The sequence below is a fragment of the Hemicordylus capensis genome, chromosome 6 (assembly GCF_027244095.1).
Source record: "Hemicordylus capensis ecotype Gifberg chromosome 6, rHemCap1.1.pri, whole genome shotgun sequence".
NCBI classification, from domain to species: domain Eukaryota; kingdom Metazoa; phylum Chordata; class Lepidosauria; order Squamata; family Cordylidae; genus Hemicordylus; species Hemicordylus capensis.
Window position 1 is genome coordinate 120000188 of NC_069662.1, and position 18034 is coordinate 120018221.

At 41.7% G+C, this 18034-nt stretch overlaps 1 protein-coding gene across 4 annotated transcripts in view; it reads right to left on the reverse strand.

Annotated features, from left to right (window-relative positions):
- The window catches only part of DNAH11 (dynein axonemal heavy chain 11), a 250146-nt gene that overhangs the window by 14073 nt on the left and 218039 nt on the right, over positions 1 to 18034 (reverse strand). For all 4 annotated transcript variants that reach the window (XM_053263692.1, XM_053263689.1, XM_053263691.1 and 1 more), the window contains 8 exons: positions 16820 to 16990; positions 15662 to 15784; positions 13551 to 13744; positions 11783 to 11931; positions 9967 to 10094; positions 7940 to 8167; positions 6538 to 6729; positions 482 to 601 (listed from right to left, as the gene is read on the reverse strand). In XM_053263692.1, coding sequence (XP_053119667.1) covers positions 482 to 601; positions 6538 to 6729; positions 7940 to 8167; positions 9967 to 10094; positions 11783 to 11931; positions 13551 to 13744; positions 15662 to 15784; positions 16820 to 16990 — 1305 coding nt within the window. The remainder of the gene's footprint in view (positions 1 to 481; positions 602 to 6537; positions 6730 to 7939; positions 8168 to 9966; positions 10095 to 11782; positions 11932 to 13550; positions 13745 to 15661; positions 15785 to 16819; positions 16991 to 18034) is intronic.

Below are 18034 nucleotides of genomic sequence, written 5' to 3' on the forward strand. Positions count from 1 at the left end.
CTTCTAAATTCACTTAAGAATTATTTGTCTTTTAGTCTAGGAAGTGTCATGCATCAGTGATGTAGGTGAAATAATAATAATTAACAGCCCACTTGCTACACAGCAGTAGCTGGGCAGAAGAAGGGAAGCGGTTCAAAGGGAGCCTTCAGCATCCCTGCAGTAAAGGCTTTTTGCACAACTGAAGGGGCAAGGAGGGGGAGAGGGGAGGAATTTCTGCTTCTCAAGCCTCACTGCAAAAGACCTTTCCATTTTCAGGAATATCTTCTGAAGGTTGTCGAATATGGCCCTCAGGGACATATTCCTAAAGTGTGGATGCACTGCTTTAATATTTGCACACTTGCGCTCTTGTGCAAGACCACTGATGCTTCCTTAGACAGCCACAACAGCATGGACCAATGGAACATGCCCACAAAAGACTGTGAAATATGTAGGCCAATATATTTTCTATCTGTAATTTTTCTCTGATCTAAACTTCTATTACCAGGGAAGGGCTCATGAATTCTTCTAAATATGTTTGACAGAGTCTGCGGTCCCAGTCATCAGTGATGTGTCCACCATACATAATCTCACCAAAGAGATAGCGCAGGTCTTCCCAGGGAACCTACGGAACATAAAGGAATGCATAATGCAGCAAACAACCAGTGTTCTAAAACAGCAAACCAAATACACTCTGAATAGTGCCAGCACCATGAATACTGGTTGACCTTTTGAGCAACCATTTAAAACAGCTTGTGAGCAGTTGTGTAGCACTACTTCCACTGGAAACAACAGAAGGAATGCTGTAAAACTGCCCAGAAACTATTCGAAGTCACTCCACAGCTGCCCTGCTGTGCTATACCATGGGGGGGGGGCTGCCTCTCACATTGTGCCGCAGGCCCAGTGGGCCCCTAATGCCAATGTTCTGCTGTGTGGAATGCCAGCCACTGATTTCATTAGCACAAAGAGAAAAACCAACATACTTTCCCTAGAGATTTCAATAATTATATTATAATGGTTTAAAAAAACCCCACAGAGCATTAATAGAATTTTAACAGAAGCACTGGCCTATCCTGCTGCACTAATGTGATGTTCTGGACTGAGTTGCCATGTTGATCAACAACACCACACAGACAGGTGCAATGGTCATTGTGTGCCCAATCCTGACCTCTGCAAGCACAACAATACATAGCATTGCACCTTTAATCCATACTGAAGTTGATCAGGCTGCAATCCTAGGCAGTTTTACTTAGGAGTAAATCTCATTATACTCCATGGGATTTACTTCTGAGTAAACAGGTGTAAGAGCCAACTGACATTTCATTCCAGATACTTTTCTTTAACTGGGATGTGATTCAGAACAGCTGCAGTAAGATCTAACAGTAAGCTCTATCTAGCTGCTCATGTGAAGTGTCAGGATCGAGGCTGATCCCGATGCTGCCTCCCTGGGAAACCCGGGATTTTTACCCAGGTCTGGGTCATGTGTGTGCACAGAAATAGAGCCAGGTGCCTAGAGCGCCTGGCTTGAGGAGAAATTCCTCAATGCACCATGCTCCTTGCGCAATGCATTTAAGGATATCTTCTGGCTGGGCTACCTTTTCCTGGCCTCCAGAGCAGTGTAGATCGTGTGGGCACACAAACCACACATCCCACATGTGGATTGGAATAAACTGAGGGGAAGATTAGCTTGATATTGCCTTCCCTCCATTTCCTTCCCACCCGCTGAAATGGTCGTGAGAATGACCTTACTGTGTGAAACAAGGCTTCATAATTCACTAACACATAAATACATGGTTTATTTGATCCTTAATAAAACGATTTTTCAATTAGTCATGGGATGATATGGTAACTGGGTCTTATTTACAGATAAATACCAACTTGTTTTGATTTTTATATTTTATACATTATCTCAATGGAAAAGACAGGGTGTAAAAAAAAGCCTTATTTTAATTTGGGATGCACTGACAGTTTTCAGCAAGAAGGGAAGTAATATTTATTCTATCATCAGGTATTCACTTGAGAGTTACATTCATTGTAGGGCTTTAATCATAATGCAATTCTACACGCTTGTGATTAATGATAGGGGGATTTTTATTCCAAATGGTACTAGTACATGGAAAAAAATTGACTAAGTAAGTTTTCTTCTACCCTTGGTTTACAAAATATAACAGTTTATGATGAAGCCTTTCTAGACAGGAAGCTTTACATCCTCAGGGGCAGTATTTGCCTTCCAACAGTTCAAGAAAAATCATAATTATAGGCTTTGTGTATTGCATGATGCGACAGAGCAGAACAAGTAAAATAGCTGTAGCTATTCCAGTGTATGTGGTGCAAGTTTATTTCAGTAACTGATTATCTAAAAGCGTCTTTTGTACAATTGGTGCTAAATTATACTGTGCCCAATGATTAGTTCATCTAGCCCTGAGCTGCCTCCTCTGACTGGCAGCTGCTAGCCAAGATCTCTTTCTCAGCCCTGTTACCTGAGATCCTTTAACAGGAAATACCAAGAATGGAACCTGGGACTTTCTGCTGGCAAAACATGCATTCTGTCATTGAGTTATGGCTCTTGCCCAGCTTTGCTTTTACAATAGTTGTGAGCCTTTTGGGGACAGGGTTCCATCTTATTTGTTTGTTATTTCTCTGTGTAAACCGCCCTAAGCCATTTTTGGAAGGGCGGTATAGAAATTGAATGAATGAATTAGATAAAAATAAGATTATTCTTGTATACAGGTGAAACTCAGAAAATTAGAATTTCGTGCAAAAGTCCATTAATTTCAGTAATGCAAATTAAAAGGTGAAACTGATATATGAGACAGACGCATTACATGCAAAGCGAGATAAGTCAAGCCTTAATTTGTTATAATTGTGATGATCATGGCGTACAGCTCATGAAAACCCCAAATCCACAATCTCAGAAAATTAGAATATTACATGGAACCAAGAAGCCAAGGATTGAAGAATAGAACAATATCGGACCTCTGAAAAGTATACAGTGTACTGTGCTTGATTGGCCAGCAAACTCGCCTGACCTGACCACATAGAGAATCTATGCGGCATTGCCAAGAGAAGGATGAGAGACATGAGACCAAACAATGAAGAATTGCTGAAGGCCACTAATGAAGCATCCTGGTCTTCCATAATACCTCATCAGTACCACAGGCTGATAGCATCCACATTGAGGCAGTAATTGCTGCAAAAGGGGCCCAAACCAAGTACTGAATACATATGCATGCTTATACTTTTCAGAGGTCCGATATTGTTCTATTCTTCAATCCTTATCTTCTTGGTTCCATGTAATATTCTAATTTTCTGAGATTGTGGATTTGGGGTTTTCATGAGCTGTACGCCACGATCATCACAATTATAACAAATTAAGGCTTGACTTATCTCGCTTTGCATGTAATGCGTCTGTCTCATATATCAGTTTCACCTTTTAATTTGCATTACTGAAATTTAATGGACTTTTGCACGATATTCTAATTTTCCAAGTTTCACCTGTAAGTAGTATAAACGTGACCAAAACAAAAACAAAACCCACAAACAGAAAATGTTGTCAGACCAAAGAGCCAAGACAGACATGATTTAAAAAAAATTATTTGGGTGTAAAATTCAAGTAAACCATTTCATAGTATAATACTTGTTTTCCTTATCATGATTTGACACCTTTCATGTCAAATACAACCTGATCAATAGGAGTTCAATTTTTAAAAAACAAACAAACTTAGTTCTTTATAGTCAAGCCACTGGATTTTCACAGTTATTAGCCAAAATATACAAAAGCCCTGCCAGGTCTACTATCATCATATATATATATACTGTGAGGGAAATAAGTATTTGATCCCCTGCTGATTTTGTCCGTCTGACACAGAAATGACCAGGCTATAATTGGAATGGTAGGTTTATTGTAGCTGTGAGAGACAGAACAACAACAAACAAACCCTCAAAAGCCCAGTGCCCAAAAGTCAGCGATGGATTTGCATTGTAGTGAGGGAAATAAGTATTCGATCCCTTCACAAAAGATGTCTTAGTACTTGGTAGCAAAACCCTTGTTGGCAATCACAGAGGTCAGACGTTTCTTGTAGTTGGCCACCGGGTTTGCACACAACCCAGGAGGGATGTTGTCCCACTCCTCTTTGCAGATCCTCTACAAGTCAGAAAGGTTTGGAGGCTGATGTTTGGCAACCCGAACCTTCAGCTCCCTCCACAGATTTTCTATGGGATTAAGGTCTGGAGACTGGCTGGGCCACTCCAGGACCTTCATGTGCTTCTTCTTGAGCCACTCCTTTGTTGCCTTGGCTGTGTGTTTTGGGTCATTGTCATGCTGGAATACCCATCTACGACCCATTCTCAATGCCCTGGCTGAGGGAAGGAGGTGCTCACCCAAGATCTGACGGTACATGGTCCCGTCCATCGTCCCTTCGATGCGGTGAAGGTGTCCTGTCCCCTTAGCAGAAAAACACCCCCAAAGCATAATGTGTCCACCTCCATGTTTGACGGTGGGGATGGTGTTCTTGGGCTCATAGGCAGCATTCCTCCTCCTCGGCGAATTGAGTTGATGCCAAAGAGCTCGATTTTGGTCTCATCTGACCACAACACTTTCGCCCAGTTCTCCTCTGGATCATTCAGATGTGCATTGGCAAACTGCAGACGGGCCTGTACATGTGCTGCCTTGAGCAGGGGGACCTTGCGGGCACTGCAAGATTTCAGTCCTTCACGGCGTAGTGTGTTACCAATTGTTTTCTTGGTGACTATGGTTCCAGCTGCCCTGAGATCATTGACAAGTTCCCCCCGTGTAGTTCTGGGCTGCTTTGTCACCGTTCTCATGATCATTGCAACTCCATGAGGTGAGATCTTGCATGGAGCCCCAGACCGAGGGAGATTGACAGTTATTTTGTGTTTCTTCCATTTGCGAGTTATCGTGCCAACTGTAGTCACCTTCTCACCAAGCTGCTTGGCGATAGTCTTGTAGCCCAGTCCAGCCTTGTGCAGGTCTACAACCTTGTCCCTGACATCCTTCGACAGCTCTTTGGTCTTGGGCATGGTGGTGAGTTTGGAAGCTGAGTGATTGCTTGCTTCTATGGACAGGTGTCTTTTATACAGGTGCTGTAACAAGCTGGGATTAGGAGCACTCCCTTACAGAGGGTGTTCCTCATCTCAGCTCGTTACCTGCATATAGTGAAAAGACACCTGGGAGCCTGAAATCTTGCTGGTTGATAGGGGATCGAATACTTATTTCCCTCACTACAATGCAAATCCATCGCTGACTTTTGGGCACTGGGCTTTTGAGGGTTTGTTAGTTGTTATTCTGTCTCTCACAGCTACAATAAACCTACCATTCCAATTATAGCCTGGTCATTTCTGTGTCAGAGGGCAAACGGACAAAATCAGCAGGGGATCAAATACTTATTTCCCTCAGTATGTGTGTGCTTGCCGTATTTAAGTGATGGCGTGCTGCTATCCTGTGGGGGCCAGGCAGATGCTTCCTGGCCAGGGCAAGCAGCCGCCTCCAGGCCTGCATGGCCAGGAGGGACTGGCACGGCAGGTTCCCAAGTGCTGGCCTGATCTCTTGTGGCAGCTTGTGGCCCATCAGGGGATCCTCGACAGCCCTCTTATAGCTATCCAAGCTGGTGGCCATTACCACATCCTGTGGCAGAGAATTCCAGAGATTAATTATACACTTTGTATAATTACCTCCCCGTCTCTGACTTTAAAAAAAAAAAGTCTCTAAAGACACATTTATTCACCCAAGCTTTTTAACTAGACTTGTGGTTTAAAATTGATTTAAGGTTTTGATTTGTGTAATGTTGCTGTAAACTGGCCAGAGATAGAAATTTGGGGTGGTGTACTAACAAATAAATAAAACTTCCATACACACATATACAGAATATCAGTCTGATGCTGTAATTTTCATACATGCATGTATATGTAAATTGGTTTAATAAACGATATTATCTGAACAGTTTTTGATTCACAAATTGGCAACAACCAGTCTCAAAACAGAGTAAATTGCTTATCTAGTTTTAAACTTTAACTCAAGGGAAACATTGCTGAGAAAGTCACAACAAGGTGGCCTCCTTAATACATAATAATGACACACACAGGAAACGCACCATTATTTATATGTATGACGTGCTGTAAATTGCTTCCATCATCAGAATTAATTGTAGTGATTATTAATGCAGTGTTATGAACTGTCAGGACTGCTGTATGTAATTAAGGTTGTGCAAATGCTTCATTACCTGCCTAATGAATTTGGCATATATGCACATGTAAACCACTGTTTTTGTTAACATAATGAAGGACATTTTCATTTATTTATTAATTTATTTTAGCTAAGCCACCAGTGTGGAACTGGTTCAACCTATGTTATGAAGTTAAAGCATCCACTGTGAGAAACCTTTGATCTGCCTGATTTGTATACCCAACAACAGATGTACATTTCAGCCATTTCGCTAATGCTCTCCAAGGAAACGTATTCCATCCTCTCTTATTCACTTCTAAAAGCAATGCACAGAAGAAGAACCACCCTTCCAAGAAGTCATTAGATTTCCTAGATCTTACTTTAGTGTTTGCTTCTAGATAGTTGTAGAGGATGTTGACACAGATGGTGAGATCTCCCACATTAAAAGGATATCTTCGATTCCATCCTTGAGGCCCAAATTTGAGCCTCCCAGCAACACAAGTGTGAAAGTAGCAGAGAGAAAAGAAAAGACTTTTAAATTCCTGCTCCCTGGCACACAATTCAAGTGTATCCTGTAAATGAAATACAAAACACAAGAATATTTTTATCAGATCATCAATAAGCCTATGTCTGTGGATTCTTTTGCAAGATTAATTACATTTCTCACATGATGACAGGCAAACTACAATATGAAGAATGGATGAGCATATTAAATTTAGCAGATAATGGTTAAATGAAAGTTAATGGGCTTGTTCCTGTAGGCAGCTAACTCCCTATGTATAATGGCATATGGTGATGCATTTTGTCTGCTTGGATATAGATTCCATACATTGTAATACTATATTTGGCTAGTAGTATAACAAGAAATTACTCTAAAACTGCATTTAACTCAGGGGCAAAGTCTTATGTTACAGTCTTCCAAGATGGTGATATCTTCTGTGTAAGAAGGTGCGTTGTACATCAGGTCTGCACAGATTACCACTGACCAAGCTGAACATGGCTCACTAGCTGTGTGTGGCTTGGAAAACCTCCTGTTTTGTACATCAGGAGCTTGATAAATGTCTTGCTTTTGCCACCTTCCTGTGACTTGCAAAAACAAGGGGGTTGTCAAGCATCTGACAAGACACAATTTATGGCTAGCAGGTCACCAGTAGCATGGTACATCATGTGTTGTGCGGGACCTGGTGTAAATTACCTTGTTTGAAGTGCACCACATAATTATTGGTCATAGATACATGGATTGGGTATCCACTATGCACATCCATGGACCAGTAAGTGCATTTGTGGTAAAATGAACAACCTTCTTGTCATGGAATTGTTCCATCAACTTTTACTGGACTATGCTGAGAAAAACAGAGCTTGGATAGAAGCCAAGTTGTCTTGAGATCTTTTTTGGTGAAAGGTGGAATAAATCACAACTAATTAATTTGGTAGCAAGATTACATTATAGGGAAATACTGTGGTACAGTAATAAAATGGACTTCTATACAACTAGTTCCAAAGCTAGTCTCGCCACTTGGCCCCTCTACAGCTCAGCTGCTTGACAAGGACCCTCACATTTCTTCACCAATAAACTAGTTTACTATTTGCCCAATGTTCTATTTCCCACTAAAAATACTAGTTTGTTGGGTTGGCATAGTCTGGTGCGTATGCTTGGTCCTGGCAGGGTAAGCCCTTTCCCTAGAGTGAAGGAAGGAAGGAAGGAAGGAAGGAAGGAAGGAAGGAAGGAGAGACAGAGAGAGACAAGACAAGACAAGCTACTGGTGCACATCTTAACATTACCTGGTCAAAATTGTAGAGAGCAGCATGAAGATTTGCCAGCATACCAGTAGGAGGTTCATTAATTATTTTAATGGAATTTTCCAATATTCCTTGCGGTATTATGTGTTCTTCAGGAGTTGGAGCGGGTTCAGCACTAATGAAGACACGGTAGTCTGAGTGGCTTCCTTTGCTGTGTTCTTCCAGAAGTTTTTCCAAAGTCCCCAGCCATTTCACTACAAGATGTATGTTCTGTTTAAGAGATGCAACACCTCTATTATAAGCAACAAATTATTATTTTAAAGGCGTGGTATCCAATTATATAATCAAGCCTTTACTTTGCTAGCTAGTTACATTAACAAAAAAGGAAACATTCCAACTACAATTCTAAAGTAATTTCAAGAGTAGCAAGCAGCTAATAAGGATTATATAACAGAGATTGTGTTTCAATATCTTTTATGTTAGTAAGAACTTCATTATTTCCAGATGTTCTAGGTCTTCATTTTGCAACGCAGTTAAGTATATACATTATGCCTTCTGTATGCACTAATGCATTCAAGCTTGCTGGCTGTTTCCAGAGCTCAGAGAATGTTCAGTAAGATTACTGAATGCCATGACTATTAAGTATATCAGGGACTGAGCAATTTCCCCATATTTACTTACCAAGGAGTAAATGCTATTCACAGGATTCTCGGTAACTTTGGCTGCAAAATGATAATCATGGACATATGCCCACTTAAGGTGGCATGTAGCACTACTGTATCACATGATATGAATTGGATTTCTGCCAGATAAGATGGCATTTTGACACAGTTCTGCCCTCCTTTGGCAAAACTATACCACTGTTTGTGTGTCATGTTGACATCATATGCAGGCCAGGATAAGGGGAAAAACTATAGTTAGGGCTATGGTTCTGCAATCCTATTAGTACTGGTATTTTTATCTCCAGAGCTCCTTTCAGTTTTCAAATAGCCACTGATACTGGCAATGACTAAAAAAACATTGAGATTTTTAACATCAGAGCCTAGGACTCAGCAACTGGAAACAAGACTCTAGCATTGATCTTTTCCTGATAAATAGTATCTATTCCTGATGAGTACTTGGCTTTGATTGGCCACACTAAATGATTAAAAAACAGAACAAAAACTAGGATGCCTCTCTACAACAGGATGTACGAAGACACTTTTCTCTCAAGCACCACTTTCCAAAATTGTGTGGACATGTGCAGGTCTTGCACACACTATCCCATATTACTTACCTTTCCTCTAGCAATTTCAACAATACTTGCAAGATGGTAGGAAACACTCCATTTTGCAAAACCAGCCTCAGATGAAATATTATTTAATATTTATCTCAGATATTAAATGTCACCTCTCAATCATTTCTTCTCATGGTTGCATTGGGTTATATTTTTAAAAGTCAATCCTATCTAAGCAGCATAAAAATTAAAACATAGAAACATAGGAAGCTGCCATATACTGAGTCAGACCATAGGTCCATCTAGCTCAGTACTGTCTACACAGACTGGCAGCAGCTTCTCCAAGGTTGCAGGCAGGAATCTCTCTCAGCCCTATCTTGGAGAAGCCAGAGAGGGAACGTGGAACCTTCTGCTCTTCCCAGAGCGGCTCCATCTCCTAAAGGGAATATCTTGCAGTGCTCACACAAAACACTCCATTTTGCAAAACCAACCAAAATATGTTTTTGATTAAATATCATTTCCCGCCCCATTCCTTTCCTCTTGCAGTTTCCTCTGGCAGCCATTTTGGAAAAGCCAAAAGGATTTAGCAGTAGTAAGCTACAGCAGGCACAGTCATTTTCAGGTCCCTCCTACCATATCTCAAGACTTTATTACAAATACTAAGAATCACTCCATACACCTATGAGATGAAAAGAAGTAACTCTTTACTGCTGGGTGAAGCTTCCTTTTCTCATAATTTCTCAGAAGGTTGTTTCTTGTTGACTATTTTCGCTAACCTCAGAGGTTAAGCATGTACAGGGCAAGAGCTTGACTGAACATGTAAAGGATGTCAATCACAATATTTCTCACATACCTGGAGAATAACCCAGTGGCCATGTTTGGCAGCTTTCTCCAATACCTCATCTGCAACAGTCTCTTGCCCTTGTCCTAAAGAGATATTATGAAAATTTCCACAGTCGATTGTGAAGCCAAGTTTTTTGCCTGCAAGTGGAGCAACGGGAATGGTGAGGTAAATTAAAATGGAAAGGAAGGGGGTGGAGGGGGAGAAAGATAATGCCCCATTAATTTCACTATCACTGGGACTATACATATCAGTTCTTCTGAAGCACTTCACTCAACACCATTTCAACAACCAAAATTGCGAGCTCTCAACAGCAGCTTCGCTGCTTGCATTGGAGGAAAAGCCTGCAGAAACTTGCTCCCTTGGTTTTAAGATAATGAACCTTTTGACATTTTGATAGATGCTAGGTATTGTTAACGAGCTTTATAAACTCTTACGGGGGTGCAAGCCATTTCCCTTATAAAAAAAGAGAGCAACATGTGGTAGCTATCACATCAGTTTTTTAACTGATTGGTTCAGTGGGTAAATGCACAAGCCTCTCACCTTGTGAGGCCCGAGTTTAAATTGAGCACAGTCAGGTCACAGCTGTATTAACCTGGTATTCTCAGCAGAGTCAGTGGGGAATTGTAATCCTAAGTACAAAGCGACAGTTTCTTACACAATTGAATACAGTTTGTATAATGACCATTATTTAGTCACAGGGGGCACAAGATTACATGCGCATGGAGAAAATTGCCCTCTGGCCCTCATCTAGTCAAAAGGTAAGAAACTGCACAAAAGAGCTTGCATTATGCCAAGCAGAGGAATATTCAATCTAAAAATTTCTTCACACTGTAGCGCTAATAGCCTCACACTTTTTATTCATCCTTCCACAGTGAATGGAGGGTTAGGGCAGAGTGGAGGAAATCTTTAAAACTTAACTCTTGTTGAGGAAAACAATTGCAAATTTAAATCTGCTTTATTCTTTGATAATGACTATTTGTGGGGTGGTGGTTTTTTTGGTGAACTTAACATGTATTAATTAAAGACCAACTCCCGTTCTGTCTAACTCAAAGCATAAGCCCCCATTGTTACCAATCATAACCTATGCATTAAGGAAACAGTCTATCAACTCTGCAAATCAACAACATTAAAAACTATTGGAGAGACTTCCTATTACCACTGCCATGTCAAGATTCCTTCCAAAATTGCTTATGAATGTAGAATGTCATGTTCAAGGCCCTCCCTGTAAAGCAGCTTCCTAGCATTTCCTAGCACAGAGATCCCCAGCTTTCTTCATTCAACACCAATGTGTCTCACGTTACCTACCACTGCATTGTGGGGTGCTTGCTTAATAAAAACACAAAAACGGTATGCAATTGGCTGGAAATGTAATTGGCTGGAAGTTACATACATGCATTTCCACATCTTTGGACTGAATGTTATATTCCATCTGCAGAACATAGACTTTGTTTTTTGCAGTGGTCAACGTGACGGGCAGTCTTAGACTGGCATTAGGGACCTGCCAGGACTGCTGCACAACTTGAGAGACAGCCACGAGGGGGTAGTGCAATGGGGCAGCTGAGAAACGACTTAAAACTACTGCCGAGAAGTCATGCAATGCTACTTTCACAGCGTTGTGTGAATGCCTGGAAGTGGTTCTAAACCATTCCGCAGCTGCCTCATCACGAATCACAGTCGGAGCTGCCTTTCATGTTGTGCAGCAGCCTCAGCGGGTCCCAAATACTGGTGTAGGGCTGCTTGTCATATCAATCACCATTTGGTGTTCAGAGCACATGCACCCATGTTTTTAAACCAGCACAATTACCACTGAATAAAATAGGCTCACCAAGTGTCTCCACATCTTTAAGAGGGTCCACTCCAGGAGACAGAATGAAGAATACTGGAGTAGCTGAACTGCTTTCTTCAAAGGATTTAGCCAAGTCTGTTCTAGTACCGTCCACATACTTTGAACCTAGTTTTTCTTCTACAAAGTTTCTAGAGAAATATAAAAGAGCATACAAAGAACTCACTGAATTCTGAGCTAAAGTACCAGCAGGGGAGTCACTTCAAGGAAAAGTGAGGATTCCGGTATGCACAATGTTAGGTATGCGTACATACTAATGTACACAGCACACATTGTGTGTATAGTACATTGTTGTATAGTATATGTACAGAAGCGTAGTGACTATTGAACAAGGGTGAACAGTTGTCCCTAGTCCTGTAGGCCCCCAAGGTTCCCCCTTGCCCAGGGTGCTTCCTTGCTCCATCCCGCACCCAGCAAGAGAGCAAAGGGCCCCTCTCCTCTCCAGCTCTCTGGAAGAGGGATGGACCCTCTCCTGGGCATTGGTCCTGTCTCAGAGTCTGATGTCAGATGCAAGGGGCAGGACCAATGCCAAGAAATCCGGTAGGGTTTCATTTCAAAGTGAACATGAGATGGGGTGAGATGAGATAGTGTGAGCTGGTCAGGAAGAACTAGAGGCAGTTCTTTCTGTCTGCCCAGGGACCTTGCTGGGCTCAGGCTGCAGCCTGCTCTTGGGGGAAGGTGCAGAGCTGCTGCTGCTGCAGCAGGCGAGTGCTGGGTGAGTTGCTGGCTGTTGCAGCATAGCTGTGGGTGAGCAGCGCTGGCCTGAGGAGCCAGCTGAGCTGACCATGGCGGTGGCAGGGAAGAGGCAGTATTGGTGGTGGGTCCCCAAATGTAGATACAGTAGGTGACCCAGGCCTGGGAGGGCATTGCTCTGTCCCCTTGCATCTGATGTCATATGCCGGGGGCATGGCTTGGGCGTGTGCGCTCTGTGTGCACGATGAGAAAACGGGGGCGGTGGGGCGGTCACACTTTGTCCTCTGGCCACTTCTAAGACCACTACATGATTGTATATGTAAATACACTGGGTAGACTGCATGCATAAGCTGTAGTACTTAATGTACTACAAAACATTACATGGTTTCCAATAACACGATTGGAAAGAGGTTGCAATGGTCGGCTGAAGATAAAGGTCTGGAACAGGACTGGGTACTCAGCTCTTAGTTTTATCAGTTTTTTAGGCTGAAGAACCATTTCCTCTAATTCCCATAAATATACTTTCAGATATATTCCATTCCACCATGGTGGTGGTGAAGTTGAGCTAAGTTCTGGGTTGTAGCTTGAAGGCCAAACATGTTTCCCAATCAACTTGGAACTCAGAAGCGGCTAAGTTCAGACACAATTTATACAAAGAAGCAACTGTTTGTATTAGAATTTAAATCCAATCCTTATGAAGGGTTATGTATATCCGTATTAATGATCCTTCCATCCATACAGCTTGCAATGTGCATTTCTTCTACTCACAATGTGGATTTTACCACATTATCATAAGCTACCACAAAGCGGGGGGGGGGGGCGCTGCAGTAGTGCAATGGAATGGATTCACCAGTATGTCAAGCAATTAAAATATGAATGAACCCACCAGATGAAGCAGCATCTATGGGTTTGGCTTCAAAGCAGTCACTGTATGATCAGTGTTCATGGATATCAAGCCTAGCTTATAGCCCAACAGATTTGCCACATATGTTTCTGGTGTTTTCTTTGTTTTATTGTGCCATTTGGCAAAGAATGCAGCTAATGCCAAACATTATACCTCAGGGCATATGTCATCCGGTCTGGACGTAATGCTCTTAGTATCATAAGCTTCTGGAAAGATGTTTTGCTTTTCCATTCCTGGGGAAGCTTTTCCTTTTCTGGGCACTCTGAGTCCACCCATTTTTTCCATCTCTTGGCAGAACCTTCTATGTCTCTATCTAAGCCTCGAAATGCATCAATTAGGGCAATGGCCTGTAACACATCAATGACATGTATGAGTTATTGGCACACTGAGTACGGTATTTGCACTAGGAGAGAAAGAAGTGGTCATTATTGCAACGGTGCTGAATTTCTCCGCTCTAATCACTTACGGGTGGACCTCGTTACATACAGCCCTGAAACCCATGGTTTCACATATCCGTGTTTAGGCAATGGAGACCCGACCTCGGTATACACAGTTTTAAACAGGGTTAACATCTCCATATCCACAGTTTTTAAGTGGCCAGAAATGACCTCTGAGGTAATTTCTGGCTACCATTTTGCTTAAAGGAGCCATTTTGTGGCTCTTCTGTTAACAATGTCCCCTTATGATTTTTCATGGTAAATCACTGAATGGCGGAGCATTGCTGGACAGCTGGAGACCCGCGAAGCATGGTACAATACTTTACTCCAATTATTTCTGCCTTTTTCAGCCGCTTTTCACTTCCAGGAATTTAATCCCCCAATTCCCATTCACTCAATGTCTCATTATCCGTGGTTTTGTTATCCATGGTTTCAGGGCAAAACAGAACCCCTACAGATAACAAGGTCCACCTGCACATTCTTATAGTGTAGCAAATTGTTAGCATTACATTTCATGAACCAGCCACCCTTACTGACTCACAGAAAACATTCAAGTTTATACTGGGGATCCAGTGTGGGATCTAGGGGGATGATGGCAATAAATATAGGCACAGATGCTTTTCTTGGAAATTTAATAAAGGAACAGACTACTGTACTCTCTCAGAACAGAATGTTGAAAATTGAAAGAGAAGGATAAATGCCTTCTGACAGCTGCAACAGATATAACAGAAGTTGGCTATCACAATATACCAATTCTTTGACTGCAGTTTTCTATATAACCATTGGTGCTCTTACCCCTGGACTTCGGGGCCAAAGTCCAGGGCCTACGCAGCCTTTGGGGGCCACCAAATCCTCTTTAGTCTGTCTCAGGTGGTGTGGACGCCTGGCCGAGCATGATGATGCTGAATTTGTGGGGTGGAGTGGGGGGCTCCAAGGGCCTTTAGGTCCAGGCTCCAGAATTACCTGGGTGCACCTGTGTATATAACCAGGATGCTCAGACTGTGAATTAGGCTTCTCTAAAGATATACGAGCAGTTGATAGCAGAGGAAAATTGCACACAAACCCCAAAGAAGACACAACACACATGAACAGAATTTTACTAGGGTCACACTTTACTAACTCATCAAACTTGCAATGGAGAATACTAACAATTATCTAACAAGAGTGCGGGCACTCCTCCCCAGTGGAATGTATCCTCCTAAAGAAGACCGCATCCCACTTTAGGGTGAATCAGCCAGGTGTGGAGGTTGCCAGGAATCAAGTTCCTCTCTTCCTCCCAACCATGCAGTGCCCACATTGTGGGAGGGCTACCCAACTCTCCACCCCTGCAAGCCACAAAAGCACTGAGTGGGCAAGTTGTATAACTTCACAAAGAAGTCATTTCCCAACCCTCTGGGCCACAAACCCTGAAGGGCTGTTCCATGGATTAACCAAAATGGTGCCTCTGGCTGAAAACGATAGATATTCTACCCACCCAAGCCTGTACTCACCTGTCCGTACGACTGAAAAACCCTGTTTAAGGCCCCATTCTAAGATGAACCCAAAGCAACTATGGCTCCATGGAGGCACAGAAGAGGGGAGCAGCAATTCTTCTACCTGCTTGCTTTAGACCAGTTTCCCCCCACCACCTGGTCAACTTATACATTTTATATACTTTTCTACATTAAATGGAATATTTCATACATTACCTTTATGGAAATAAATACATTAAAGAGTGAAAAAGGCACTCATAATGAAGGAAAAACAGTGCTCAGATATTTGACATACTGCAATTTTCATTATCCAGAAATAGGATATACTAGCTAAAAAAATGGTTTCTGGACTTACCTTAATGGCACTCCAAGACTCATTAGTTAAAATATCCACAGGACTTTTGTAAGTGTGTTCAACTGTGAATCGCAGCAGGAAATTCAATTCAGCATGTTCTATCTCTTTATTTCTTAATAGAATCTAGAAAATTAGCAAAGTTGGAAAAAGCCATTACACACACACACCATTTAAAGACATATACCACTGTATTTATTCTCTCTCTCTTTGTATATGTATGTGCACATGCATATGTGTGTGTGTACACACACACACACACACACACACACACACACACACACACACACACCAAACACGAAGTATTGAATATTTGTAACTCTCTGGCCCTGCTCAGGCATTTATCTCTAATATGAGAAGCAAGTATCAGGCAACCTCACCTCACCATTCCCTGCTCTCCTCAAGCAGAAAGTAGTCTGGAGGAATACTGTGAAATACTTGGTTTACATGTACCTGCAATCCCATGTTCATTCGCTTTTTTCAGTACTATATTCATGCCCTGCAGTGAACTGTAGCCCACAAAAACTTATGTGGAAGTATATTTCTAGTCTTTAAGATACAATCTCTGTTGTTTTCACATGCCCCTCCTTACTCAGAGTTCAAAGATAATCCTTGCACATTCATCCCATTGCCTCCTTAATAGATATATCAGCCTATCTAATTTAACCACTTAGAATGACCACATATTCAATCTGTCCCCCAAAAGAAAGAAAGACAGACTACACGAAAATGGATTAGGCCCATACACAGCCCTAAAATGTTCAGTATCTTTGTGCTTTTGGTAATTGCTTCAAGACTCATTGGCAGTCTGCTTGTCCTGTAAGGCCTAAGATGGCCTACTATGATGGTACAGACCTGCTGATGATGCTTTTCATCTTCATCCCTCAATTGTAGGAGCTAGTTCTTTTTTTCATTAGAAAGTGAATTATGGGGTTTTGTGTGTGTGTGTGTGTGTGTGTGTGTGTGTGTGTGTGTGTGTGTGAGATTATGTAACCAACTGATATTTTGAAAATATATAGGGAAGTTGATGAGTCTGTTCTTGTCAGGAACATGACGTGACCCTTGCAATGTAATTAGTGATGCATTTGTGCATCAACACATGTATCCCAAATCTGAAATGGCACAAATAATGATCAAAGTATTGATTTATTTTTTTCTTACCTGAAAGGTTGTCTGGCTCAGAAAAATAAGCTTGTCCCTTTCAAAAAGTCCCTGGCCTATGTAAAGAAAAGTGAAATATGTAATAGCCTCTGTCAGATTGGAGATGCGTCCCTGGATATCCTCTGATGCCTCTGCTTTCCCAATTGCTTTTTGAAAGACAGTGTTAAAAGCCTAAAAGAACATAAGATTAATTTATCTCACTTGTTAGAATTTCCTGTTGGCAAGAAACATTATTGGCAACTGGTTCTAGACTTCTGAAAGCAGAAGTGCAACAATCCGGAATGCTTTAATAATGTTAGCAATAATAGTGTGTGTGTCATCCCTTGAGAAAGGAGATCACCTTTGCTCCAGTCCAGCCACTACAATGTGCATACTGATCTGCTGTTCTTGGAGTGCAATCGTGTTTCTCAGGTAATAAGAATGGAAACATCAGGGGCACAAAAATCATTCACTGCATTCTATATTGCTGTAAATTTTAAGGCAAGAACTTTGTAGTCTTCCTTCTTCAAATATGGACAGACTACAGTGCACAAGGACATACTGGGTGACAGTGCCCAATTTAGACACAAGCTAACTAAGCTACAGCTTAGGGCTACAGATTATGAGTGTCCTCTGAATACCAGAAAATGACTAAAATGTTCAGGTGGTTGAAAAATAAAGGAGAAAGCAGGGGGGTGGGGAGAGACTCAAATTGGTTTTAGAGGATTTAAAACAGCCATTATTGTTCTGATAAGACAAAAATATACTACACATCATACTGAGTTTATAAATCTGTGCAAAAATTGTACATTATATCAAAATTTATTAGGCCTGATTTAGCCCAATGCCCAACGTTAAGGTAGAAACATGTATGGCGACACGAAGCCAGAACAATTGTAATGTCGTGATATTCCCTCCTGAACTGCTGCTTGTTGCTATGTGTCCCTCTGAGGGTTATTTATTTTTACATTGGAGACCAACAATTGCTTTTAAATAGTATGATAAAGCCATTGCTGCCCATAGCGCACATGCCTACTTTCTCTTCCTTGCATAACTGTCTGGCCGAACAGAGAGTTTTTACCATGCTATAAGAATCAGTAAAACCCGATTGACCAGAGACGACGGGCAAAGCAGAAGAACAGAATGCACGCACCAAAAGCAGCAATAACTCAATCATACCACTTCAGTGTTTCTGGAAAATATTATTACCAGTGTCCAGCCTTAATCTCATGAAGC